Here is a 27570-nt window from a genome sequence, read left to right as displayed (position 1 = left end):
TTTATAACTTTTTGCTTTTATTTAAATGTTTTCTGAAAACATTGATTACAGCCTTGCCTCAAGTTCACCCATCAACTTCAGCCACGAAAACTCAATGGTTGTTTGAAATCTGAAATCCTAGTGGCAAGGGGTAATGTAGTGGTTGACTTCGGCAACTGGAGAGCATGGTGGATCACAACATAGTCATTCATAAACACAAAATGGTGCAAGAGGCTCTTTGGTGCCAAAAAAAATGAAAGGTAACTGTCACTGGTGTATTTATGAACGTTATTGAGAAGAAAGCAATCAAAGTATAAACTCTTCCTCACAATACTATGGAATCATTAGTCTAAAGACACTGGAGACTCCTGTACCTTGAGTATTCTGCAAAGAAATATCAGTGTTAAAGAAAAGCTGTATAAAAAAGAAACCATTAGAAGAAATTAATTATCTGAGAGAGAAGAATACTGTGGCTCTCAGGATGAGGAGAAGAGACATCAGTTACAGCCCAGTCCTGCAGTGGCCATATCAGACTTCTAAGAAGATCTGTGTGCTGAGATCTTGCAGGATCAAGGCCTTAGTTTTCTTCCCAATTTCAGTTGGGTGTTTATGTGGTGATGTACCTGCAGCATCTAAATATTGAGTAAACTCATGAAAGAGCATACTGCTCAAGTCATAGTACAAACTCAAAAAACATCAACAATTTTACTGCTTTAGTTATATTCCAACACCTAGCCTTAAGGAGAAACCCCACTCGTCACATGGAAGCAAACAACAAACCTTAAAGTAACTTGCAAATTCAAATAACTCATGATTCATTAAATATTTTTAACCAGATAAGCATTATAAAAAGTCAGACTTATTTGTGAAATTTATAGACTACAATGTATTAGCCGATCTTCGCTTAAAGATATACATATTTACAAAATGTAGACAAATTTCTAGCTTGAGTAGAACAGCAGGTAAACAAGAAACAGAGAGATAAAGGGCCAACTTCTGCCATCACAAGCACTTGGGGTTCCACACTGACTCCAGACACGATTGCATGCATAAGGTGTGCATCAGAGTTGCATATATGTATCTGTAGGTATAATTTAGCTCACTATCTAGTTTCTGTTAGAACTCCTTCCTTTCACCTTGATCCAAGAGATAAGGGTTCTATAAGTGATTTGGCTGCAAAAGGAATGAATAAATCATTCGATTCTCTAAAACAGTAATATGTGCAGTCATTTTAACTACTTGGATAGATTTATAATATTAAAGCAATTTTCTATTTCAAAATCCTATTCTAACTTGAAACTAAAATAATATCTATGAAAGAAATAGAACAGACTAAAATATCAGGATTCTCAGACTTTCTTCTGGAATTATAAACCCTTTAAATGCAACAATCCATTTTTAATGCAAGTTTACTTCACTGGACTATCACAGCATGTCCTATTTGCTTTTTAAAACCAGTGCTTGTCTCAGTGTATTCAAATATACAACTGAAACATTTGCACCCCCTAGCTGTCACAGGTAAAACACAGTACTTATAGCTAACTTACATTCATTTTCAACTTCAAATTTATTGAGGCAGTTTATATCAATGTATCCATAAAATAATTCAGAAATAACCCAAGTATACCATTTAAACATCTTCATGATTTATCCATTTATACACTCAGTACACAAACAACCCAGCCTCTGTACAGGTTCATCACATGCAAACCACCCATAAAGACAAAAACTTTAGTTAAAAATAAGTCACAACTCAGTGTACTGTTTCAACTGCATCTCCATTTACCAAATGGCACATTGAATATTCTGTAAAATAAGATGTTTTTAACAATCTTGTTAAAAAATCCTTGGGCAAAATATTTCTAGACTTAAAAAACATCCCAAGATTTTTCAAAACACTCAAGATACTATACAACTTATAATAACCTTGAAATAGGCTTACAAGGTTGTTAACGAAGGTATTTACATACCCGATAATGTAAAGCAAAAATTCAGATTTCTAATAACAAAAAGGTGATGCATTAAAGATTTATGAAATTAAAATTAAGGCTCTTTGTATAGTAATTTATGTAACTTTACATAATAGCCAACTTTGGAAATGTCAGTCTTGCACATTCTTGTCAGTCTACTGCATTTAAAGCAGTAGAGTATATTAAGTATTACTTTGAATAATTACAAGCTACTTCTATGTTTGAGCATGCTTTTGAAACATTGTAGTTATTAAATATTTACAATGTGTAGCCTTCAAACTTTATGTAAAAAGCACAAGTATGACTGCCTGACTAATACAAACACCATACTTGCAAAAACATTTTGCGTCTCAAAATTAAATGCAATTACTAGAGTTTTAAAAAGCAAACCAGATTTGAAAAGTTTTAGTATGTGCCTGAATGTGGACAGCAAAATTTGCTCAAATAACTCAGACAGTAATGTTTTTCAGCTTAGATTGAAAGTTTATTTTGTATCAGACTTCAGTTTAAGCATATAGAAAAATTAAATATTTAAAAAAAATATTTCCAAGAGCATGTATGTTTTCTGAATGATGCCCTCACATTTGTTGAAAACCCACTACTGTCTTACAAGGTGTAATGACCGGTCCACAGTTAAATTTCAGGATTTGTGTTTAACTGAAAGCAGCTTACTGTATTTCAAATGTCATTTCTCTTAAAAAGCATAGGGATGTAAAACACTGAAGACAGAACAAAAAAAATGGAATGGTAATCTAAGGATCAAATTCATTAGCCATTTATCCTACTATATCAAAATTTGTAGTCAGAGTTGTCTTTATTGACTTTATTTTAGTTTTTGTACACAAAGAAAAACATGTTCATATCCATCATGAACAAAAACTTAAAAAGGCAGAACTAGAAGACGTGTGTTCTTCACCAAAGCAAAGCTGTGCTAAAGGTTCCAAACATTTCCATTTTTAAAATAAATATTTTCTTCTTCCGGTGTCTACATTCCAGTCTTCAGAGTATCACTGGAAACTGAAGCCTATCATGAAATACACACGTTTAAACAGAGTCCCAGCTCACTGTGTTTGGTAACTTGCCATACCATATCCAGCTTGGTTAGGTATTACAGGAGCACCTTGTCCCTGGGCAGGCTGAGCACCAAATCCACCCATCCAGGCAGCAGATGGAGATTGGCTTTAAAAACAAACAAAAAAGGCAAGCCAATCAAGTTATTTACAAAGAGACAATCTGATATCGCTTCTGTTACCTTCTATTCCTGCCAAGGTCAAAAGCTTCCCAACTTCTCACAAAAATAATGCACATACAGGAAGATTTTAAAACAGGTTCTCCTCCTAAAATGTGCCTGCTTCTTGGAAAAAGCCACAAGCCAAGAAACCTATATACTAGCTGCATGGGCTAGCAATCTCCAAAGCAGAAAGGTATTGTTCAAATACATAAAAGGGAATTATTAAATTAAATCAATTTTAAAATGCAGCCCCATTCAAGTTAAACAAAACAGACAATTTGGTTTGGCTCAGACGGAGAAGAAACATTCTATTATTTTCAAGAGCTCTCTGGACCCTATACAGTTTTCTTATCTACAGGAGATGATGACTTGGCAAATTGCCAGCATTTGGAGCAACTTAATTTTATAAACTCAATATGTATCACACCTTTTCCATTAATATTCAAATGCAAGGAAGATTTAAATATAGTATTTAGGGAATACGTTAATCAAATTAGACAGATTTTGTGTAGTACTTAAATATAAATTCTTCCTATAGCCACACTCAAGTTTCTTTGGCTTTATTTCAAATGCAACATGATCAGTCTGAAGCCACTTAATTGAAGAAACACACTTGGGTACAGAAACAATATGAACTTCTCCACTGATTTTACAGCAAGAGTTAACATTATTCCAAGAGCTGTGCAAACTTCTATCAACATCACTGATGCAGATGTATAAAAAAGGAAAACATAATGGAGACACATCTGGGTGGGAGAGGGGGAACGCGCTGATAAGTCAGCAGTGAAAAATATTACTGTGAAATCCTCAAGAGAATATTACAAAATTAAGATAATGTTTAAAAAACTGTTCTGGACATATATTTTAAATACTCTTAAGAGCAGATGAATGCTCAGTTATGCAGTCCATGCCCTTCAGAGTTAGTATGCCACTTAGGTAAATGCTTTTGGGTTACATGGCATTATGACTGCTCTCAGCTACAGGCTGTTGGTTTTTTTGTTTTTTAAAATAATTGCCACCCAAGAGCGTTGAAAATCATCTGCTAAGTTCTTTTAAATCAAGACTCAGAGTCCACCAAGGAAGCAAAATGTGTCTACCAGCCATCTTTTATCTCAGAACATCAATATACACAAAATGTTGAAACAAGTGCATATCATAATGCACTGAATAACTCCTCAGAGAGCATGAGATTCAACAGACTTAAGCTTCCTAGTGAAGAGGGTTTGGCCGGAAAGGCTTGAAGCAAGAGCATTCCTGATACCAAATTAATCTGAAGTGGGGATTACTGAAGAGTTTTAACATTTTTGGAGAACTGCAACACACCTTTTTTAAAATATCTGAAACAAGTATAATCACTTACTCTACTCCAAATCCTTGTTGATTCCATGCTTGACCATACATTCCATAAGATGGTACTTGCCATCCGTTGGCCATATATTGCCCGTACTGCTGTGGATTTCCATAGACTTGACTCCATTGCCCCCACTGACTGTAGTCAACCTAGGCAAAAAAAATAGTTCGTAGTACAACTCCTACAGACACATTAAATTTTATGATGGCTGGCAAGGGCAAAACCTTAATCTATGGCGTTATGATACCGCTGGAGTTACAATTCTTTGCTTTAATTACTGAAAAAAGAATTGCCTTTGCAATAAGAATAAGGTTTCAATAGCACCATAAAATATTTGACTGGGGATGGAGCTAGTCTTCAGTAGCTCAATTAGCTAGAATTCAGAGATTTCCCAAAGCTGCTTCCCATCTTGAATCATACAAGAAGTTATGTTCCTATAAAGTTGCAAGCCCAACCTTGTAGTGAACCGCAATGTGCGCTACCAAAAAGACCAGACCATGCAATTTCACTAACTGTATGTATTAATACTTTATTAATAATGTATCAATGGGGAGAGATAATGGACAAGAGATTACACTTAACACAGCTGGCTTATGCAAAAACACTCAAACTACTAAAAATAGATTTAAAATGTAATTACCTGTTGGAAGTTTTTAGTCATATCAGGGGATTCTTTACCCCAATAGCATTTAACAACATGTCCTTCAATTGTAGTTCCATTGACTGAAACAATAGCATGTGCTGCACTTTCATGGGTTGAAAACCTAGAGATAAGATAGAAATGAAATTAACACTATGTTTTACTATAATTGATAGTGCTATTACTTTAAAGAACTGTGACTACATGCATGCGTCACAAGTAGAGCTGGGTGAAAAATTGTTGGCTGAAACTCTCCTCCCCTCCTACTCCCCAAATACAGATTTGGGTCCACCGAAACATGTGAATGTGCGTTAATTCACCAAATTAGTTTTTAAAAGAAATCCAAAACTTTGTTTAGAAATTTACTTCAATTTCATTTTTATTAACTCAAAATCTAAACAAGTTTTGGGGTTTTATTTATTTTTTTCCACTTTTCAGTCTGCTGAAAGTTTAAAATGTTTTGTTTCGGGTTGACCCAACCTCACCCCCAATGACTAGCAAATCAATAACCAAAAAACAAAAAAATAAAATAAATCAGATATTCAGACAACTCTAATAATAAGAAATGCAAAAATCTTACACCAAATTGAGGCTGCCTTTGTAAGCCTTTATTTTCTGAGAAGCAAATGCCCATAACCTTTAAAGCTTCAATTTCTTCAATGTATACTGCAAGCGAGAGCTTTTAATTTAACAGCACTGCTAATTAAAGTACATGTTACATAACAATACATGAAATTCTAATATATTGAACAATCATAGATTTAGTTTAACAGCCTTACCTGACAAATGAGTAACCTTTTTCAGGAAAAACTCTTATTTCCATAATCTGTCCAAATGGTGAAAACGTCTGCCTCATAAGTTGATCTAAAACAGATGATATTTTCAACCAATTCATTAGCAACCTTGGGGCTGCAAACTCATTAGTTAACACGTCCCCCGTACCCTCAATAAAAGTGAATCATACCTGTTAGTCCAGAGGCAATTCCTCCACAGTAAACAGTACAATTTTTTGGACTTGACTGATTTACTACATCTTCAAATCTCAGCTGTTTCGTGCTATCTATACATAGAAAGGGTCATTTTCAAACATTAAAACAGTATCTGCATTCCAATAATTTTTATATAATTACAAAATTATACATTTGACAAATCTGCTCAATATTTTAAGACAAATCAACAGGAAAAATAAGAAAGATAATGATTTAATATACTAGGCCTTTTATTCCTGAATATCTGGGAGTCAAACACATACTAAATTACAAGTTAAGTGAATTTGGTGGCTTAAGCGTATTGCTAACTGTACATTGTAAAGTCCAGCATAACAGTACGTGTGCTGGAGAGCTAATAAAAGGTTAACACAAGCATCTTACTTTCTTGTGTACTTTTAGGAGCAGGTGGTTTTCGTGTTGCCCAGTTAGTTCTGATCTGACGGCCGCCCAACCACTGGCCTCCCATGTGCACAATTGCATTTTCTGCATCCTGAAGGACATCAGAATTAAGACTCATTCAACATGTATGGACAAGGAGAGAAGACAGGCAAGCCTACTACTTTTGAAAATGTACTCATCTGTCACTGGGATTAATTTATATATAACAGCAATACCAGTTACTAATAAAGTTACTGTAGTTTTCAAGATTTGGGGCATTTAATATATTAAAGCAGCGACATCATAAAATTCTGCAGTAACAACAAAATCCAGTAATGAAAAAATTACTTCACTAGTGAATTGCTATTTCCAATGCACAGAATACACAACAGAAGACAATGGAAGCCATGTATATAGCAAGGATACTATACCTAGACAAGCAAACAGAAACAAAGCCTATAATTGAATACCCAGTGATCTCCTGATCAATGTTCTATGATTACCAAAAGCAATCTTAAATAAATTAAACCAAAATATAAGAGTTTAGTTATACAAAGCTCAAATTATACTATAATTAGTCTTACCAATAACTATATGGGGAATGTAGTATGCAAAAAAGCATTAATAGAAACAGATGGAAAGTAACAAGAACCTATTATACTTGGATATAGAAAAATTCATAATTATGAATTTCCTTGATCTTACTGCTTTATCTACAATATTCATAATGAATACATTTCTGACCCACAGATTTCCAGTGTGACAAATTATGTATCAAGAAGGAATTGCTGCAAAAGGGTATTGCATCTTCATGTTCAAAACCATCATCAACTTGGTTGCATATTGGTTAAATTTTGGTAGTAAATGGTGATGTAAGAGGAAATACTATACTCTGAGAAGGCAGAACTGTAGATAAGAGGAATTTGCAAAGCTGAGATCTACCCCACCTTCTCTACCACCCAACCTAACCACCTCCTATTACCCATTTTTCCTGCTACAGCCTCCCGTTTGCCCCTTCATGGTATTCAACTTATATCACCTCTGAATGCAGTCCAACATTTACAGAGCCATAAGAGCAATCATCATCATACAAACACGGAAAATAGACAGTCCATAGCCTGAACAGCTTAATTCAGACATAATTCACAAGTGCACCACTGAATGCAGATACTTTGAAGGAGGAGAGACAGGGTCACATGGCACACAGTTTGGAAGACTGTTTCAAAATCATGGGGGCTAGAACAGGTTCCATCTCCCTGAACTACAAGGTGCAAAGCTGAGAATATGTGGGGATGAATCAGAGAAAATTGGGAGGAACTTAAAAGACAAAAGCAGGAACAGTAGCAGATGAGAGAACAATCCTGGTCCTACAGTGTGCCGAGCACTTTCAAGAGAGAAAAGCACAAAGCACTCAGAACTTTGTAGGACTGCCTCCAAGTGTTTCATATTTTTGGAAGAAAATAAGACTTAAATGTGATAGAGAAAGGGAGGGATACCAGAGAAGAGTAGATGGGCACATGCAAGAAGTAATTTTAAAACACTTTTTTACACTTAAAATAAGCAGTGGCTGATCTACAGAGACTAGCACTCAAGAAAGTAACAAACCCAGCCTATCAGTTAAGAGTTTTATTGTTTTTTTAATTAAAATATCTGGTACAAAATTATGTGGTCCTATTTGACACTAAGAAAATACCAAGTTCCAAACTGAACTGTACTATTTACTGGTACACTCTTAAAAAGGAACAATCACGTAATTTAGGCTCTACATACATATAAACCATCTAAACATTTTTTCTGCAGGGCTGAAAACTGAAACAACCTTATGATAATGCATGAGAATCAGAAAATAAAAAAAAGACATATCTACTTTTGCTGTCTGTACTGAGGAATGCCAACTAGACAAAGCATAAGTGGTAAAATGTAAACTAGAGTTTCAGTGATTTCAATTTTAATAAACCAAGGTTTCTTAATATTATTTTCATCATGGAACGTCCTTTTAACTATGAAATCACTGAACTTCATTTCAACATTACAAAAATGACAAAAAACAATGTGAAATACTTCCAACAACAAAGCACTAGATATGTTTGTTATAATTCCGAGCCCCTGAAATATTTGTACATTTGTCTCTTTTTCAATACACAGAACGAGCTTAGAAGGCAATATGGAGGAGCTATGTAAACAATCCCTCAAGTACTTCTGTATAAAAATAGCTCTGTTTCTCATAGCTACCTTGTGTGGGCAATTCGTTTCACAATATGTTCTCAGATATTTTAGTTAACATATGGTATAACTTAAAATTACTCTTTATAAAAAGCACCTTGTTGCCATAAATAGTGAGGATGTATCATTAACTATGGACACTGTATTTATTTAATATAATTCTAAAAAATAAGTTTAGCAAGCCTATTAAAGGGCTAGTCAACGTAAGTCACTTCTGTCTGGAATATTTTTATCCATTACTACTATATTTAAGATTACAGGGGGAAAAAAAAATCTCTTCACTTTTACTGTATGTTTACCTTTTGTTTGACAGTACTTTGTTTATAGTCAATTTCAATATTTTCCCCTGAATAATCAATTCTTTTCCCTTAGGAAAGGGATCACAGCAAAGGAGGAGAGGAAAACCTTTTTTTAAAAAATGGAAAAAAAACCACTGGTAAAATTACAAAAATTGGCAGGATGACTCTGGCAGGATTAGTACCTGAAACTTTCAACTTTTTTTTTTTTTAAATACAGAGGACTGACTTCAAGACTCTTTAATAACTGCTCTGCATAAATACTGGTCTGTATAAAGATTATTCCTGCAGTGTGGTTACTCACCAGTTTATTATAAAATGATACAAAACCATAGCCTTTTGATTTTCCAGTTGCCATATCTTTAACTACCCGTGCATCCCTGTGAAAAGAAGCACAGCTATATGAGGGAATTATTAACAACCTTCAAAATAAAAACTAAAAGGAACCACACACACTGTATTGTGAGCATATTTGTTTTTCTTTTTATAAATTCAGTTAGCCCTAAAACTATAGCCATTCCTGAACTCTCCCTATTGCTTCTTTACCTGTTAGAAAAAAGCAGTAGGACAAAAAAATAACATGTAATAAACATGCAACCTATCCACATAACCTCTTCTGGCTAAAACTAAAATGTTCAAATTCGAAGTTTAAAAAGGAACAAAGTTTCCTTTTCTAATATTCTATTAACTAGGGTCCTCTAAGGTTTACTGTTCTATAAATTACTGTAACAGTTCTATCTACTTTACCATGCATTTTCTAAATAGTTAAATGTCTTCTGCCTAGTGATACAAAATATATGAAATATTAAAAAATTGAAAAAGAGGAAAAAAAATAGGAATTAAAAGGCATACATGGCCTGGTTAACAGATTTCTTTATTTTTCTTGGTCAATTCTCTACCATCATTTTGGAGTTTGGGCAGCTGTAAATTTTGAAAAATTGACATTTTCAGAAATTTAAGAAAGGATAATAAAACTAACAACAATGCTAAGCACACCAGTACGAAAACAACAAATTTACACAGAAATTTTTAGTGAGTAAGTTAAAATGATTGGAAATATAGAACTGCACTGAATATAGAATGTTAAAATGTAAATACTAAAATATGTATATATAAATAATGTATAATAAGAATAAATAGAAATGAGAAAAAATCTACAACTGAGTTCCAGTGTGCACAGTTCCTTGCAGTTAGCCTTCAAGATCCTGTCCATTCTTATGAGCAATTCTGCAAAATAACCAGAATGCTATTACTTTTAATTGTGACTTGGACTTTAGAAAAACTGCAGGTCTCAGGTATAAATATAGACTGAGAAATAGAAACCTGTATTCTTTTTATATTGATTTTTAAACAGTATTACTTACCACATTTAGAGATAAAAAGCAAAGTAAACAACAAAATAGCAGAAGGTAAGAAATAAGGTTTATGGTTCATTTAAAAGTGTACAGAGCAAGAAAAATGAGAATTTTTGTTCTTAGCAGAAATATAGTCCTGTAAAGTAGCACAAAAAGTTCATGTGTAATTTTTTTTAAAAGGATTTTAAAAAGAAAGTGATATGAGATCAATGTACTTTTTGAAGCCACTACCTTATTCAAAAGAGACATACATGCTTTAGCACTTCAAGAATTCTTGTAATATTTAACATGTTCAATTAAAACACAATAGATGTTTTGAAATCTAATCTCAAATATGTAATATAGATAGGTATTTATCCCTTAACTGACAGAAGTGTGCACAAATATAAACAGCATTTTTTCATTGAAATACAGCACTTTTAACTTCACCCCCCTTCGATTAACTGAAAAGTTATTTCATACTTTAGGGGAAAAAAAAAAACTTACATTTATACAAGACACATTCATAACTTAGCTAAGTTTTACAACTAGCTACACTTACTGCATCTCAAAATAATACCTTGATATTTACCTGCTTTCCTATACTGCCTATAGGCAAGTCTGATGGAATACACACCACTTGTAATTTTTGAAATCACTATTCTGCACACAAACACTAAGCAAAAAAATTAGTTACACTAACAAAAGCTGTTGATTTGTTATTTTTCTGGTTATTCAATTAAAAACTGTAATGACCTTTATATGTAAATTAGGTTAAAAGCGTACTGCTTTCAACTGGATTGGAGAACAGAATTCATTAATTGTATTTACAAACATGTGATGCACAACCTGAAATGAAGACATCTCACCACCCACCCTAATATAATGAAAACCTTATCGCACAATCTGCAAAAAGATGAAGAAATACTATTTCAGACAAAAAACAAATTTATGCTAGTTTTCCCTGAAATGATGTTTGCAGTATTGATTATGATACTTACGATATTTTACCAAAAGGAGCAAATGCTGACTTGATGTCTTCTGTTGTTATTTCTGGACTTAGATCCCCAACAAATACATGGAAGTGATCTGCAAATAAAGCATTATATAATCAAATATTTAACTGCTATCTAGTAATTTAACTCCTTGCATACTTCTGAGAAAGTGAGTCTTAACAAAGAACTGGGATCCAGGAACTCCAAGGAAATTTAATTCAAGGATTCCATCAGACATTCAACAGTAATTTAACTTCTCCACCTCAGATTTTTAAAAAGGCTCCAGAGGTAATCCTGGCAATTACTGGCCAGTAAATTTAACTTCAGTACCAGGCAAACTGGTAGAAACTATAGTAAAGAACAGAATTATGAGAGCCACAGATGAACATGATATGTTGGGAAAACGTCAACATGCCTTTTGTAAAGAGCAATCATGCCTCACCAATCTATTAGAATTCTTTGAGGGTGTCAAACAAACATGTGGACAAGGGGAATCCAGTGCATATAGTGTACTTGGACTTTCATAGAGTCTTTGACAAATTCCCTCAACAAAGGCTCTTAAGCGAAGTAAGGAGTCACAGGATAAGAGAAAGGTCCTCGCTTGGATCAGCAATTGGTTGAAAGACAAGAACGAAGGATAAGTATACATGTTCAGTTTTCACAGTGAAGAGATGTAAATAGCAGGGTCTGCCAAGAATTTGTACTGGGATTAGTGCGGTTTTCAACATATTCATAAATGGTCTGGAAAAAGGTGCAAACAGTGAGGTGGCAAAGTTTGCAGATGATACAAAATTACTCACGATAATTAAGCCAAAAGCTGACTGTGAAGAGCTACAAAGGGATCTCACAAAACTGGGTGACTGGGCAACAAAATGGCAGATGAAACTCAGCGTTGATAAACGCAAAGTTATGCACACTGGAACACATAATCCCAAACAAATACAAAATAGCGACTAAATTAGCTGTTACGACTCCAGAAAGAGATCTTGGAGTAATTGTAGTTCTCTGAAAACATGTGCTCAATATGCAGCGGCAATCAAAAACTATCAGGATGTTAAGCACTATTAGGAACGGGACAGATAATGACAGAAAATATCCTAATGACACTATATAAATCCATGGTACACCCACACCTTGAATATTGCATGCAGTTCTGGTTGCAACATCTCAAAAAAGATACATTAGAATTGGAAAAGGAGAGAAGGGAAACCAAAATAGCTTCCATATGAGGAGAGGTTAAAAAGACTCGGACTGGTCAATTTGGCAGAGACAACTAAGGGGGAATATGATAGGGGTCTATAAAATCATGAATGGTGTGGAGAAAGTGAAATAAGGAAGTGTTATTTACCCCTTCACATAACACAAGAAATTGGGGTCACCCGATGAAATTAATAGACAGCAGGTTTAAAACAAATAGAAGAAAGCACTTTTTCAAACAATGCATCATCAGCCCGTGGGAACTCATTGCTGGGGATGTTGTGAAGGCCAAAAATATAACTGGATTCAAAAAAGATTTAGGTAAGTTCATGGAGGGTAAGTCCATTAATGGCTAATAGCCAAGATGGTCAGGGATTCAATCCTATGCTCTGGCTGCCCCTAAGCCTCTGACTGCCAGATGCTGGGTCTGGACAAGACAGGATGGATCACTCAATAATTGATCAGTTTTGTTCATTCGCTCTGAAGCATCTGGGATTGGCCATTGTCAAAAGACAGGATACTGGGCCACATGGACCATTGATCTGACCCAGGATGGTCATTCTTATGTTTAGTTTCCACCATTTGTAAAATAGAGTAAAATACAGGGAATGTTTTAAGACTTCAATTGTAAAATATGAATGTGGGTATTTCTTCTATTAAAACTCAGCATGAGAGGTAAAATACAATGATATTTAGACGTGTCACTGCAACCTATTCTTACACTAATCGCTATACAAATATTTCACAATGTAATACTGCGGTATTACTTACTGGATGTATCTTTTTTCTGGCTACTCGGTGTTGTTGCCCAGTTTACTTTGACCTCCTGAAAATAAATGTAAGATTTAGCATAAATGCATAAAACTAGAAATTAATGTACACTCAAAGGCCACTTACAAATATTAACCTACACAAATTCTTTCTTTTAGAGGAGAACAAGAGTTTTTTTAAGGCATCAGAGGATGTATTGATCATTTTCAGTGAAATTCTTCACATCATAATTTAAATATTTTACATAAGTCTAATTTCTTAAACCTTAGCATTTTTATACACAACTTACCTTTCCCAAAATTTTTCTCCCATTCATAGCAGCTAATGCAGCAGCTGCATCTCTGTGTTCATAAAATTCCACAAAGCAATAAGGGTCATTGCTTGTATGCTGCAAAACAGAAAATCCAACAGAAGAGTTGACCCTTCTGCTATCGGGTTGCTGAGAAAAAAATCCAGGAAAAAATATTACTTATAGCTAGAAACTTTAACAATGTTATTTCATTAGTATAAGATAACCTTTAAAATAACATTAAGAATGTAATACATTGAACTCTAATTTTTAAAATTCAACTCTTTTTGAAGATACTTCAATTATACTGAAAAATGTGGACATTTCTTATCAAGGTTAAATCCATTTTTTAAGTCTTCATTTAGCATTAGTCTACTAAGCTTAACACATACCAGGTTACCTGCAGAGGGGAACAATGGGTTTGGGAAATTCTGCATCTTTAACACATACAAAGAAAGCCTGAAAGGTTTTATCATTTCCCTCCTATCCCCTTCAAGTTTTTCTTCTTCCTCCTCCTGATTGACAAAAATCTTTCCTTTATTTGCCAAAGGACTCCTTGGTAGACCAGAAACCTGGAGTGGGAGCTCTCTTAGCTCCAACAAGTGAAAATATTAAATCTTGTCAATAGTTGGATGCAAATATCTTTTAAAGGAGTCAGTGAGTTAATAGTAAAGTGTAAAAGTGACTAAATATCCTCTCTTCACAAGTGGTCAAGTTTTAGTCTCGATGCTTGTGATATCATAATGCTACATGGTCTCCAATCATCCATACTGTATGCTAGGAACTGCTGGGGTTGGAAAGACCTGAATTTCTAATGTAAAACCAAGCAGACAAACCTGTCAGACTTTCTTTAGACATTTTGAAGCAGGGAAAAGGAAGGGTACAAACAGCCCCATCTGCCCTTCAGGTCACTTTTAAATAATACTAATTGCTAAAAAGTTTTATTAAATACAACAGAGATATTAAATGTAAAGACAGTCAACGACTTCTGAGAAGCCAATCAAATCGCAATCATTACAGTATGAAATTCAAAAACTAGATTTTAAGCTTTGTGAAAAATGTTTGCAGCGTGCACTAAGCTGGGGAGTTTTACATTGGGATATCTGCATTACTGATATTGTATGTACAATCCCAGGACCAAAGAGCTCATAAAGCAAGTTCTGAAAAATAGCTAATTTAAAACAAAATTAAGTTCACTTTAAGAACCCCATTTTCCCTTCTTTCTTCTTTCACATGTATAGGAAAATTTCTGTTGTAAATTAATTGCTAACCCACCGTGCTCTTGCACAGCAGCACTTTCTCCAGTAGTGCCAGCAAAAATGTGGAGATTGGGTCTTTATTTCACACCGCTTTAACCGTTATTAGCCAATATGTTGGTTCATATACGAAGTATAAGATACAAAGAAATGCCTATTTAAGGGACATGTGCTCAAATATAGTTTCCAGAGGGATATAAAGGAATGCAGTCATTCACTCACATCTCTGATATTGACAAAAGAGAACTGGATAGTAGGGCCCTAAAGTGGCACTAAGGGACAATAAAGAGGGCAGAAATAGCTCTCCGAAACACCCTCAATACAGGGCATCTGCCAACTGGTGCAGAGCCAACACATGGGCTCTACGCTGGCCCTCCTCTCAGCCCTTATGATAGGGACATGTCAGGAGGAGGACAGGATGTGGCTGGGGGCCCTGGGAAGCATATTTTAAGAGTTAGAGAAGTCATGAGACTGCACTAACCACAGGACTGGGGTAGGTCCCCAGGTGCCCCAGAACACCAGATACAAGTAAGGCTTAAAGCCCCTTTTCTCTCTCTCCCCCCATCACATTCCTGCTGCAGGAAGAGGAAGAATGGAGGAAACTCAGGATACACAGTGCATGTATTAGAGTTTATTCTTCCATTAGAAAATGCCCCATTTTCACCCTCGTTTCAAAGAAAGGGCCTTTTAAGGAGTGATTCTGGGTACCTCTGTTTTTGGGTGTCCAATTCAAGATTCCTTTAAAGGTCCCAATTTGCAAAAGTTACTGAGCAGCCACGCTCTGAAAAAAATCAAACCCATTCAGGGCATCTCAAGAAGGGCACCCAAAATCTGTAGTTATTTTTGACTATTTGGTCCATGTCTTCTACAAGCGGGATAACAAAAATGGAAACACAGAACTGAGAGCAAAGTAAAGTAGCATGCTAATTAGTCCTGGGGAAGAAACTATGCACCATCACAGATGGACTCATTCAATACTATCTCCACTTGGGGGAGATGAGAGAGAAGTTGGTGACTAGGTCTTGAGCAAGAGGCTCTTAAATAGGAGAGCTAGTTTAATGCCCATGAAAAGATGAAAAGTGCTCTGATTTTAGAGAGAAGGACAGGATAGGCAGGTGCAGCTCAGCCTGTATCCATAAGTATAGTTTTGCCATGTCTTCCCCTGCAATACACCCACTATTCTAGTTCTGGAAAAGAGTCTGCAAGTTGAATGTGAATTATGTACTCATTTTCAAGTTGTATAAATGGGAATAAGGAGTAAAAGGGTTTTAAGGCACCTATTACCCAAACTAGGTTTGGGATGCATTTCCACAAATTAAAGGCTGTTGTACTGACCTACTGTACCACCAGCATAATATTTCCATCTAAATCTGAAAGGAAATGCAAATACCACAGACATTCAGACCTTTGCAGTCTATTAAATACAATATAAAATACAAGTGTTAGCATGCTGTTTGTAGTGAACCACCCTAACAGAAACATCATACATTCCATTTTCTGTTTTCTCTCAATCTGCATTCCTGAAACTCAGACAAGACAAAGATGCCAGTTAATAATTTCTAAAAGCAAGCATTTAAATTTGGTACTACTACAGGCCACCAAATTCAGGGTGAACTTTGAACGCGCACACACACTTTAAAGGCCATAAATGGACACTGCACATTTGGATACTTTATTACAGATGAAACCTGTAATTTGACTAAGAAAATGGCACTGATTCTACTCTTATTGATCTATCTTCTTTCAGATTAGATAGATGTCAGATTACTAGTCTGTCCTTGAGTTGACTGGCTGAAGAGTCCTGGGTCAGTGAAAGATGTTGGAATATCTCAACCCTTCATCCATTCTAGACTATTTATTGACAGCTACTGAAGTCACTGGGTAAGGAAATGAACATGTGTGACTGAGAATTTACCTACAGCAGATTACTAGAACTCCATTTAACCATCTATGGTTATTAAAAATGTAGAACTATAAAGACTGGGTTAAAATGTCTGCAGTGCTAGAAATTCCCATCAAGTGTCACGAAACCAAAGGATGCCAATACTCAATTATACAAGCTGAAGACTGTCTTGGAAGGAACTTATTCCTAAAGAGTAAATGGCAACAAGAATTCTGTTGCATCAGATGACAGCCTTTGAGCACAAGCTGACAACTGCTTAGTCATGCATAGCGTTGAGTCCAAATATATAGAGCCCTGTGCAGATACAAAATTATATTCGCGGATGCGGATATCCGCAGATATAAATCAGTATCTTCAGAACTGCAGAGCTCTCACAGGAACCGCAGCAGCGAAAGGAGCAGAATGTGGGGCTGCCGCTCCCAGGAGCCAGTGCCCCGCGCCAGCGGCTCCTCCGGTGCGGCTATAGTGTCTCCATCCCTGCTTACTGGGGAGGGTATCAGGCTCACTGGCAGCTGTTCCTGATCGTGCTCATGTGTTCAAGTGGCACGCATGCCCACAGACAGGAGACGCAGATAGCTGCGTGGAAGGGCCAGAGGCAGGACTGGGGACGGTACAGAGGAGGAGGAGGAGGAGAGGAGCTGCCTGCATGGGGTCCTGGGAGCGGCGGCCCCACGTTCTGCTCCTTTTGCCACTGCGGTTCCCAGGAGAGCCTTGCGGGTCTGCAGGTATAAATTTGTATCTGTGCAAGGATCTACAAATACAGTTTGCCTAGGAAGCTATATTCCACCATACACCAGTGTTGCAGAGATATGCTGCCAATCTGATTTTCTGCATTTTAATGCAAACCCAGTATGCTATATTTGATACCATTTGAAAATGGAAGGCCTTACCTCTGTTATCATTTTACAGCTTTTGCATGGTCCAATCTGGCTGAATAACTGAAGTATAAGTACTTCAGTCACATCTCTGGAGAGGTTTCCTACATAGCTACACAAGGAAATAAACAGTATTTTAAGTCCAGCAACTTTATCTCCAAGTTTATAATAGATTTTAACATATTATACGATTTCTATGTAAAACCTCCTTTTAAATATCCCACACTGAACAAAATACTTTACATTTGCATATGAACTTATTCACAGTTACTAAATTAACAAGTTTCCTAAATTATAAGACTGGCAGTGCAACTGAGATCATGAAACTAGAAATAATCATGTAATAGTAGATAGCAATAATGCTGCTGTCAGCAGCAACAAAAAGGGAGAACAGGCAATCAAGTTGGGAATGATGTTTAAAATCCAGTTTTGCTACCCACTGACTAGAGAAAATTATTCTTTTATATAACCAACATAATATTTCTTAATATTTTATTGATATATAACGCAGCCAAATGTGATGACAACAAATGATCTCATAGTCAGAGAGCTCAATTCTTTGGTTCTATTGCATCTAGTCATTTGGGGGAAAACAACAAACCCACAAACAAGAATGTAACTTAGAGGGTAGTACAGAGAAGGAGTATTCCATTAGGCATCTGTTGTGGTAACTGAGAATTCCAGAGGAAGGGTAAGTGTGTTAAAAAACAGTATACATGCAACAAAACTCTTGCAAGTTTTGACCAAAAGTCATTCTGATACTAACTACTACACTGCCTTTTTCACACCCCCCCCCTTTTTTTTTTTTTTTTTTTTTTTAAACTTAAGAACTTTTTAGTACTTACTCAACCTTCGGGACAATTCCAAATTTAAAAGTGTATGAGTTGGTCAATTTCAGGTGAAAAAAAGTTTCCTACTCAAACTCCAACAGGAAAGTTCATCTACTTTCTTCAATACTGAAAGCTAGTAGAGAATCTAGAATGCACCTCCACAAAAGGTAAAGCCATATCATGAAAACCTGCTGAAAATCCACATTTTCTAATTTGAATTATCAAATTTCAGTAATGAAATGTACAGCTTTGGAACTGAATTTATATGTAAAAATTGTACAATGATATTCAGTACATTTGTCAATAAAGTCTCAAATCTGGAGCACAGGAACGTTCACATCATGTAGGTATATTTACAACTTAAGAAAAGGAGTACTTGTGGCACCTTAGAGACTAACAAATTTATTTGAGCATAAGCTTTTGTGAGCTACAGCTCACTTCATCGGATGCATTCAGTGGAAAATACAGTGGGGAGATTTATATACACAGTGATATACCGATGATATAGTGATAATCAAGGTGGGCCATTTCCAGCAGTTGACAAGAACGTCTGAGGAACAGTGGGGGGTAGGGGGGATAAACATGGGGAAATAGTTTTACTTTGTGTAATGACACATCCACTCCCAGTCTCTATTCAAGCCTAAGTTAATTGTATCCAGTTGGCAAATTAATTCCAGTTCAGCAGTCTCTCGGAGTCTGTTTTTGAAGTTTTTTTGTTGAAGTATTGCCACTTTTAGGTCTGTAATTGAGTGACCAGAGAGACTGAAGTGTTCTCCAACTGGTTTTTGAATGTTATAATTCTTGACGTCTGACTTGTGTCCATTTATTCTTTTACGTAGAGACTGTCCAGTTTGACCAATGTACATGGCAGAGGGGCATTGCTGGCACATGATGGCATATATCACATTGGTAGATGTGCAGGTGAACGAGCCTCTGATGGTGTGGCTGATGTGATTAGGCCCTATGATGGTGTCCCCTGAATAGATATGCGGACACAGTTGGCAACAGGCTTTGTTGCAATGATAGGTTCCTGGGTTAGTGGTTCTGTTGTGTGGTGAGTATTTGCTTGAGGTTGGGGGGCTGTCTGTAAGCAAGGACTGGCCTGTCTCCCAAGATCTGTGAGAGTGATGGGAGACAGGCCAGTCCTTGCTTACAGACAGCCCCCCAACCTCAAGCAAATAAAACTATTTCCCCATGTTTATCCCCGCCCCCACCCCACTCGCCACTGTTCCTCAGACGTTCTTGTCAACTGCTGGAAATGGCCCACCTTGATTATCACTACAAAAGGTCTCCCCCACCCCTGCTCTCCTGTTGCTAATAGCTCACCTTAAGTGATCACTCTGGTTACAGTGTGTATGGTAACACCCATTGTTTCATGTTCTCTGTGTATATAAATCTCCCCACTGTATTTTCCACTGAATGCATCTGATGAAGTGAGCTGTAGCTCATGAAAGCTTATGCTCAAATAAATTTGTTAGTCTTGAAGGTGCCACAAGTACTCCTTTTCTTTTTGCGAATACAGACTAACACGGCTGCTACTCTGAAACCTGTCATTACAACTTAAGAGTATCACAATGCCACCCAACTTTAAGTATTCAAGTGTGCCTGTTAAACCACAGACACTTCGCTTTAGTGTATCACTTTCAAACAACTTCACAATGAAGTTTAATACATATGGGTAAAAATGGAGGCAGGAATACCACTATATACTAAGCGAAAGCTATTTAAAGTCTGTTTGAAAAGTTGCTTCCTTCAACTAACAAATGAGAAACACCAAATATCTTTAAAATCACTTTTTAAACACTTACAGTTACTCCCTTTTATCTGTTTATTACCTTTGAAAAGCCTGAAATAAACTCTCTGCCAATGTTATAGTTCCCTATGGTCAGTCTTCTACTCGAATGGTGATGAAATCAACACTACATACTTGATTGGTTTTGCACCAGTACCACACAAATCTAAATCAAGAGAAAACCTTTTAGGTTTAAAAACAGTATTTGTTAACTATTGTTTCAGTGAATGTAAAATATTTGTTTCTCTAATCTCTCAACCAGGTCTTAAATTTTAATCGGGGTCCAGAAAAACTTTTTTAGATATCAGCTGGATATAAACTTTCCCATTTAGAATATGCATGCATATTTACAAAGTCAATTCTATATATAGTAGGGAAAACTCACTATCAGAAACTAATGGTTCACAACATTTTAGAATAAATTTCACTGAACAACTTTTTCAAAAAAGCTATCCAGACAAACCAGCTATTTGGCTTTTATTTATATACATTACACACACACACACAAAATATACAGCAGCCAGCTACACTAACACTGAGAACTACACTTCTGTCACTACTTGTAACACGGCTGTCAATACATATCACATCTTTCACTGAATTGCAACATAAGATTTAGAACTTTCTTCTAGGTTACCTAGCCACAACAACATGAATTGTCTTTTCAAACTACATAAATATATGCCATACTAAAATTAGTTTAAATTTTAAAACAGACTAAACGATACTTAATGTTTAAAAAATGTGTAGACTATTCATAGTCTGAACCCAAAATTTAACCTTTGAGGATGTTACTAGAATCAGACAAAAAAATAACTGAGATTATAAATAAAACAATCCTTGTGAAGAAATAACCATTAATTTTGTAGGACCTACATAATGAGCACTTGTGTTTCCTCTGCTATCACTGCAGCAGTATAAGCTAACACATTCCCAAATGGTGTACATAGTCCACACTCATCAATTGCGCTGCACAAACATGAATGTAAACAGAGTGAAGTCAGGGTGGCTTCATCTCCATTGACTCAAAGAAATGAGGGAAGATTATGTTTGCAATATAGTAAAATATCAGAAAGAGCATCATTCCAAGGTGTATATTAATACTGTGCAAAAACTATACAAAACAGAACTTCTTTCATGCTGGCAGGAAACTAGAAAAATCATTCTTCAGGAATTAGCATAAGCTTTACTCCACACTAATTTAATAAATTTCCAAAAAGGACAATAGGCAGGTTTATATAACTACTAAAAAATCATTATGAAAAAGGTTAAGAACTTACTATAAAATTCATGTTTCAGCCATTTTGTAGGCTGCTTCCTTATGGAAAAAAGCAATACTACTCTGGGTCAGTTAGCTCCTATATTTGAAGGAAGTATAATGCTTTATTGGCTTAAGAACAAGTTTTTAAAAATTCCCTGAATGAATTTCAGATAATTGCATCATTCTATATTGTAGTATGTTTTCCTTCAGCTTTCAGTGTTATAAAAAATATACAAAAGCAGTTAACACTATTCTCAAATTGCTACTACCATTCTGAAACTGCAGTACTGTAGACTCAAGTACACCTATACTACACACACACACAAAAACTGCAGCAGCAAGTCTCAGAGCTAAATTCAACTGACTTAGGCTCAGGCTATGCGGCTAAAAATAGCAGTGTAGATGTTCCCTTTCGGGTTGGAGCTGGGTTTTGGAGCCTGGGCTCCATCCCAAACAGGAATGTCTACAATGCTATTTTAAGCCCTTTAGCACAAGCCCCATTACCTCAAGTCAGCTGACCCATACTCTGAGACTGGATGTCCTGGGTTTGTTTGTTTGTTTTTAGTGTAGATGTACCCTCAGACCAATCTGTAATATAATGTTAAACAACATAAGCATAGCAATATCTGCAGAGTCCAGATTTTTAGAACCATTTGGCCATGCAAACTTATAGAAGTTCGGGCCAGTGGGAGTTAAAGATGAAGATTTAGCTTCAATATTTCATGTAGTCTTTGTACTTAATATTAGCACTACTCCCAATATATTCAAAGAGGACTTAAAACAAAATACAAATATCAAACAACTTTGGTGTAAAGTACTTGAATATCCCAAATAGCCAGGGTACGGAAGACATTCAACCCCTTTGGAACTGAAGTCTTATGTTACCAAAATCCACTCCCCATGAAGCCACAAAACACCAGCTTGGCTTGAGTGGCAAGACAATATACTCATGACTTCACAACAGCCAGGGAAACAGCCACTTGTAACATGCAGCCAGCTTAGAAAGTTTTTTTAATATAAATTATGCATAGTTTAAAAGTTGTACTATCTATTTAGACTATAAAATACTAAGTTCGCAGAACTATGCAATATGACGTTTGGAGTAAAGCAAGTGCTTTTAAAAATACTACTTCTATGGTCTTCCAAGCTTTTTATATTATTATAACCCACAGGATAATAGTTTCAATTTTGCAAAACCATACATTATACAGTAAAAAAATGTACTTACTATACCTCTCTAGGCTGTCTCCTTAATTCATGGGATATCAATATGCTGTGGCTTCATGCATATTGACATATTTGTACAGTGTGTTCACTTCTGTAAAATTGTGGCATTTACATACTACATTGATAGGCATAGTTTAAAAACCTAGACCAGATACCAGAAGTCCAAGATATTATACTACTGAATGATTTTGACAATGTCTATAGACCAAGGACTTGTCTTCACTACTGAGGTGAGTCGACCTAAGTTACGCTACTCCAGCTATGTGAATAGCTGTGAATATCTGGAGTTGACATAGCTTAGATCGATTTACCCCGGTGTCTTCACTGAACTGCATCGATGGGAGACGCTCTCCCGTCGACTTACTCCAGCTCCCCAAGAAAATTAAGGTAACAGGGTCGACTGGAGAGCACTCTGTGGTTGATTTAGTGGGTCTTCACTGGACCCACTAAATCTATCCCTGCTGTATCGATTGCAGCAGTGTGGATCTCCCCGTAGTGAAAACCAGCCCCAAGAAACAATATTTGAGGTTCACAGATCCTGTTAAGCTAGTAGAAGAAAAATTCTAACAGCAGAGCACATCAACCATCAACTAGGCTGAGGATCAAAAGAGCTCTATGAGGGCAACACTTTTTTATCGCTGTACAGTAGGCAAGTGAGGACAGCTATGTTCATAGCTACTTCTTTTTGGCCCATCAAAGTTCTTCCAGGTTCTACCTTAAAGAAGGTTATTGAATGTTTGCGGGGAAGGGTAAGAAAAGGGGAAAGTTATATGGTGAAAATTTCACATGAATTCCAACTCTCTGAATTGGTCAGATGGCATTGTCTCACAGATACTACTAGTGAGCTACAGGAAAGAGGAAATGCTTTGGAAATTCCATATTGTAGCTTCCAGAAATGGAAGCTATTACCTTTATCTATGAGACTTGGCTTTAAGTGAAGTTTGAGATTCAAAGTTTTAGTCTTAGCTCAGTGCCCCATGGATCAGATCCACATTCCAAAATACATAATTTGGCATAGTGGGTGATATAATACCTTTGTGTACAGTGGTGACTATGCGATGACTGCTAATATGGAGAACAAACAACTTTAGCGTGCTAAAAGGACAGTCCCAAGTCAGAGTACAGATCATTGGCAGGACTCAGGTTCTAGCTTCCCAGGGAATCAAAGTAATAAGACTTCAATGTCTACTGTTTGTGAAGGATCCGACAGAATTTACAAGAGTAAGTTTGATTCCAACTGAAACTTTCATCTCAACAAGATGTGTTATTAGTAAGTTCTAAAGTACTCTTATCAAAAGAGTTTTTGAGGCCTCAAAAATTTAATACAATTTGTTAGTCTAATATATTTTATTACTGATTTCAGTCTCAACTAGCATGGCATTGAGAATCAATTCAAAAGTACTTTTTTGCTGTTACTTTCTATATAATGTTAATAAGGAGAGGCTTTGATCAGAATCCAGACACAGAATCCAGACATATGAGGCACTGTAGAGGTAAACATAGTTCTCTCTTCCTTACCATACTGCCATGTTATGCTGATGAAGTGAGCTGTAGCTCACAAAAGCTTATGCTCAAATAAATTGGTTAGTCTCTAAGGTGCCACAAGTACTCCTTTTCTTTTTGAAAAATAAGCTGATAAATTATCGAAATACTACCATTTCCTTGGACAAGTGAGCCAACTATAATTTTTTTCAGATTTATATAAAAGCCTGCTAGCTGAGAGAGGTTAAATGGTCTTTGTTTTCTAGTATTTCAGATACTTTGAACCATTAAGAAAGTCATTAAACACCAGAAAGCAATATAATACCACTTAAAATACTGCAAAATAAGTTAATACTGTAGGCAATTAACATTTAAAACAATTACTTAGGACCTAAGGCCTTTGGGGTTTTTTTTGCCAATTAAAACATTTGATCCCTAGCTGTGCTGTCTATAGGAGAAAAAACAGTAACATACAGTATTTTCCAGTGTGGCAATAGAAGAGAACTCCTGAGATATATTTTCTCTAATAAGTGAAATACCGCATGGGCACAAAACCATGACACTTATTTTATTGACCACGTGATTATACAATTGGTCAACTGGGTTTAAAGATAAAATACCTACTACTTACTTTATAGAAAATTACTTAAGAGTTCAATGTGCAATATTACTATTTGGTACTAGATGTCAGTGAGCATCTTATTCAAATGAAAAGGCATGAATGCTATACATGAATGGCTTAACGTAGGCCAGTAATCTTAAAAAAAAACCCACAAGATGAGGATTTGAGAGAGAATCCTAAATTTAAAAACATTATTGGTATTTCAGATAAAGCTAGAGGTGAGTGGAATGTCTAAGCAATTCTACAGCAGGATTTTTTATATTATTATGCAAGAGAAAATTATTTGTATTTTAAGAAAAGCACTTACTGTATATTAACTTGACAAATTAAGCAGAGATATAATCATATGTGATTATTCAATCTTCTTCTGCAGCTCTTCTGAGGTGTTATTTCAGACATCTTAGCACAAATGTAATCTTGTCATTAAATGGCTAAGGGTTAAACTACTTCACTTCCAGATGCCTCAGTCAAAAGTATAAACTACTAACACCACCAGAACTTGACAGCATCAGTCAAAGCATATTTAAAACTTAGCCTAGTTCCAACTTTCCCAGAAGTGTTTTTGTTTTTAGAGGGGAAGTCAGGAGTATCTTTCATTCATTAAAAATAAATGAAATTAAACCTCACTGTGCATCTTACTCTTTCTCCTTCCCCCACTTAAAAAAAAATCCTAAGATTATTCCCCATTGTTATAAGTGAATTCCAAGTCCTTTTAGGCAGTCAATATCCATTTCTAAAAGTTATTTGGGGTAGAAGGACTCAAAATATGTACCTCAAAGAGCAAAGGCAGGCCTGGTAACTGTTGTTATACTAAATCAGGAATAATCGAATCCAACTTTTGTGGATTGGGGAAGAGGAGGGTAAGAGACAGACAATATCACCTACAAAAATAAAATTGGTTAGAGACCAATTTTATTCCCAACACAGTCTGCATTTTTAAGTGTCTTAACAACCCAAATTAGGCCCCAAAGGCCATTTCAAAGCTATTTTCCCAAGGTAGGCAAAAGGGCAACATCTTTCTTACCCACATGCACAGTCTGAGTTTTTTGTATTTCATTTAGTATATATACTGTTCTTCACAAAACTGGCAGAGGGAGCTGAGATTATAAACTAGTTGAAAATAGTCTGAACAAAACTTATTTTATTTAGACTTTTAAAAATGCATATAAAGTGCCAATTTATACTTTCCAGGTACCTCCCATATAACTTAAAAATACAACAAAATATTCCAACATAACGAAAGCACAGCAGATTTCAGTAAGACTATCAGCAAACTAAGCAATTCAAAACCTCCCATTTTTTAAAGATTAAGCTCACTTGCTTAGAAGGAAACCTTCAAGCTGTTAGTAAGTCACCCCATACTGACACACTCAAGATGATGTGAATTCTCATGACAGTGTCTAGCAAAAAACATACTAAGTAAGTACTGGAGAAAAAAATAAATGACTTTTCTAAACATCCAGTTTTAGGGAAAGAATCCTCTTTCACAATGGTCTTCACCTCACCCCAGGAAAGAAAATGAAACAATGAACATCTGTTTGATGACACCACAAACTAGAACCATGAGAAATCCATTTACCTTGGAGTAGCTGTGAGCATTCTTCTGCCACATATACAATTCAGATGGGTGAAGGGAGGGTTTAGTCGCAACAACAAAGCAGGCCGACATATATGCCTACCCTACTACTCTTCCCTTAGCCTCAAGAGTACAATAAGGAGCATGCCTTCCTCAAAATTGTCAGTCATTGATTATGCACCCCATTCACAATTCTGGATCTCTCCCGTGCCTCCCTCTACACTCACACGTCTTCTGGCTCTCCACTTCCCCTCCCAAAGTCAGAATCATCCAACCTAGTTTCCTCCTCCTACCTCACTTCAGTTTTTGCACTTTGCCTTTCAGTTACTGGATCTTCCCCTCCTCCCAGTCAATATACTCATCCTCCCCCCCGTCGGTATTCTACTCCTCCGCCTTCCCACACTTCCAATTTCTGGACCATCTCCTCAGTATCACCCGTTGCCCTCCCCCGTCAATATCCTCTGCCTTCCTCCATTCCTCCAGGTTATGTGTTCTCTCCCCCCAAAATTCTCCTCCCCCTTTCCCTGTTTCTGTAGCTTCCTCTTCCCTCCCTCTTGCAATTTCGGTCCCACCCCAACTCCCGTCAGTATCTTCCACGTTCTCCTTCCTCTCTCCGGTTTCTGTGGTCTCTCCTCGCGCCCCCTCCCCCGCGTCAATATCCGCCTCCCCCCGGCCAGGCCCCTCATGCTATGGCAGCACGTCCCGCGCCACGCTCTGAATCCCCCCGGCCCGCCCGCCCCGTCAATATCCTCCCTCTAGCTCCCGACGCCCCCCAAGCCCCTCTCCACCCGGGGGCTGCTCCCGGCCAGTCCCCACGGGCCCCCATTCCCCGCCCGGCTCCCGCTTCTCTTCACTCACAGGGTCCTGGGCTGCCCGTCGTCTTCCATCACGGCGCGTGAGGGCCGTTCGTAGCTGTCTCCGGGGGGCGCGCTGGGGGGGGGGCTCCGCCGCGCACTGAGAAGGGAAGGGAAGGTGAGGGCCCCAGCTCCCCTCGCTCAGTCTCGCCCCCGCGCCAGGTCCCGACACCGCAGTCCGAGCAAGAGAGGGAGGCAGCACTACAAAATGGCCGCCGCCGCCAGCCACTCAGGAAGCCGCGAACTGCG

At 36.8% G+C, this 27570-nt stretch overlaps 1 protein-coding gene across 3 annotated transcripts; it reads right to left on the bottom strand.

Moving 5' to 3' along the window:
- On the bottom strand, window positions 1–27570 carry TIAL1 (TIA1 cytotoxic granule associated RNA binding protein like 1). 3 transcript variants are annotated; one of them, XM_073354218.1, is made up of 13 exons: window positions 27326–27569; window positions 20343–20465; window positions 17693–17789; window positions 13644–13793; window positions 13355–13409; window positions 11393–11480; window positions 9362–9437; window positions 6542–6650; window positions 6136–6231; window positions 5951–6035; window positions 5172–5295; window positions 4541–4680; window positions 1–3128 (listed from the first exon to the last, which is right to left on the bottom strand). In XM_073354218.1, exons 3-13 carry the CDS (start codon window positions 17702–17704, stop codon window positions 3011–3013), a joined length of 1053 nt encoding a protein of 350 aa, XP_073210319.1. In that variant the 5' UTR covers window positions 17705–17789; window positions 20343–20465; window positions 27326–27569; the 3' UTR covers window positions 1–3010. The 3 variants fall into 3 exon arrangements, with proteins under 3 accessions (XP_073210319.1, XP_073210318.1, XP_073210320.1); XM_073354217.1 differs by lacking the exon at window positions 20343–20465 and having other exon boundaries at window positions 27326–27570; XM_073354219.1 differs by lacking the exons at window positions 11393–11480; window positions 13355–13409; window positions 13644–13793; ... (1 more) ...; window positions 20343–20465; window positions 27326–27569 and adding an exon at window positions 9910–9984.

Source organism: Lepidochelys kempii, chromosome 7 (genome assembly GCF_965140285.1).
Source record: "Lepidochelys kempii isolate rLepKem1 chromosome 7, rLepKem1.hap1, whole genome shotgun sequence".
Taxonomy (NCBI): domain Eukaryota; kingdom Metazoa; phylum Chordata; order Testudines; family Cheloniidae; genus Lepidochelys; species Lepidochelys kempii.
Note: the sequence above shows the minus strand (reverse complement) of the source record. Positions and strands in the feature narration are given on the sequence as shown.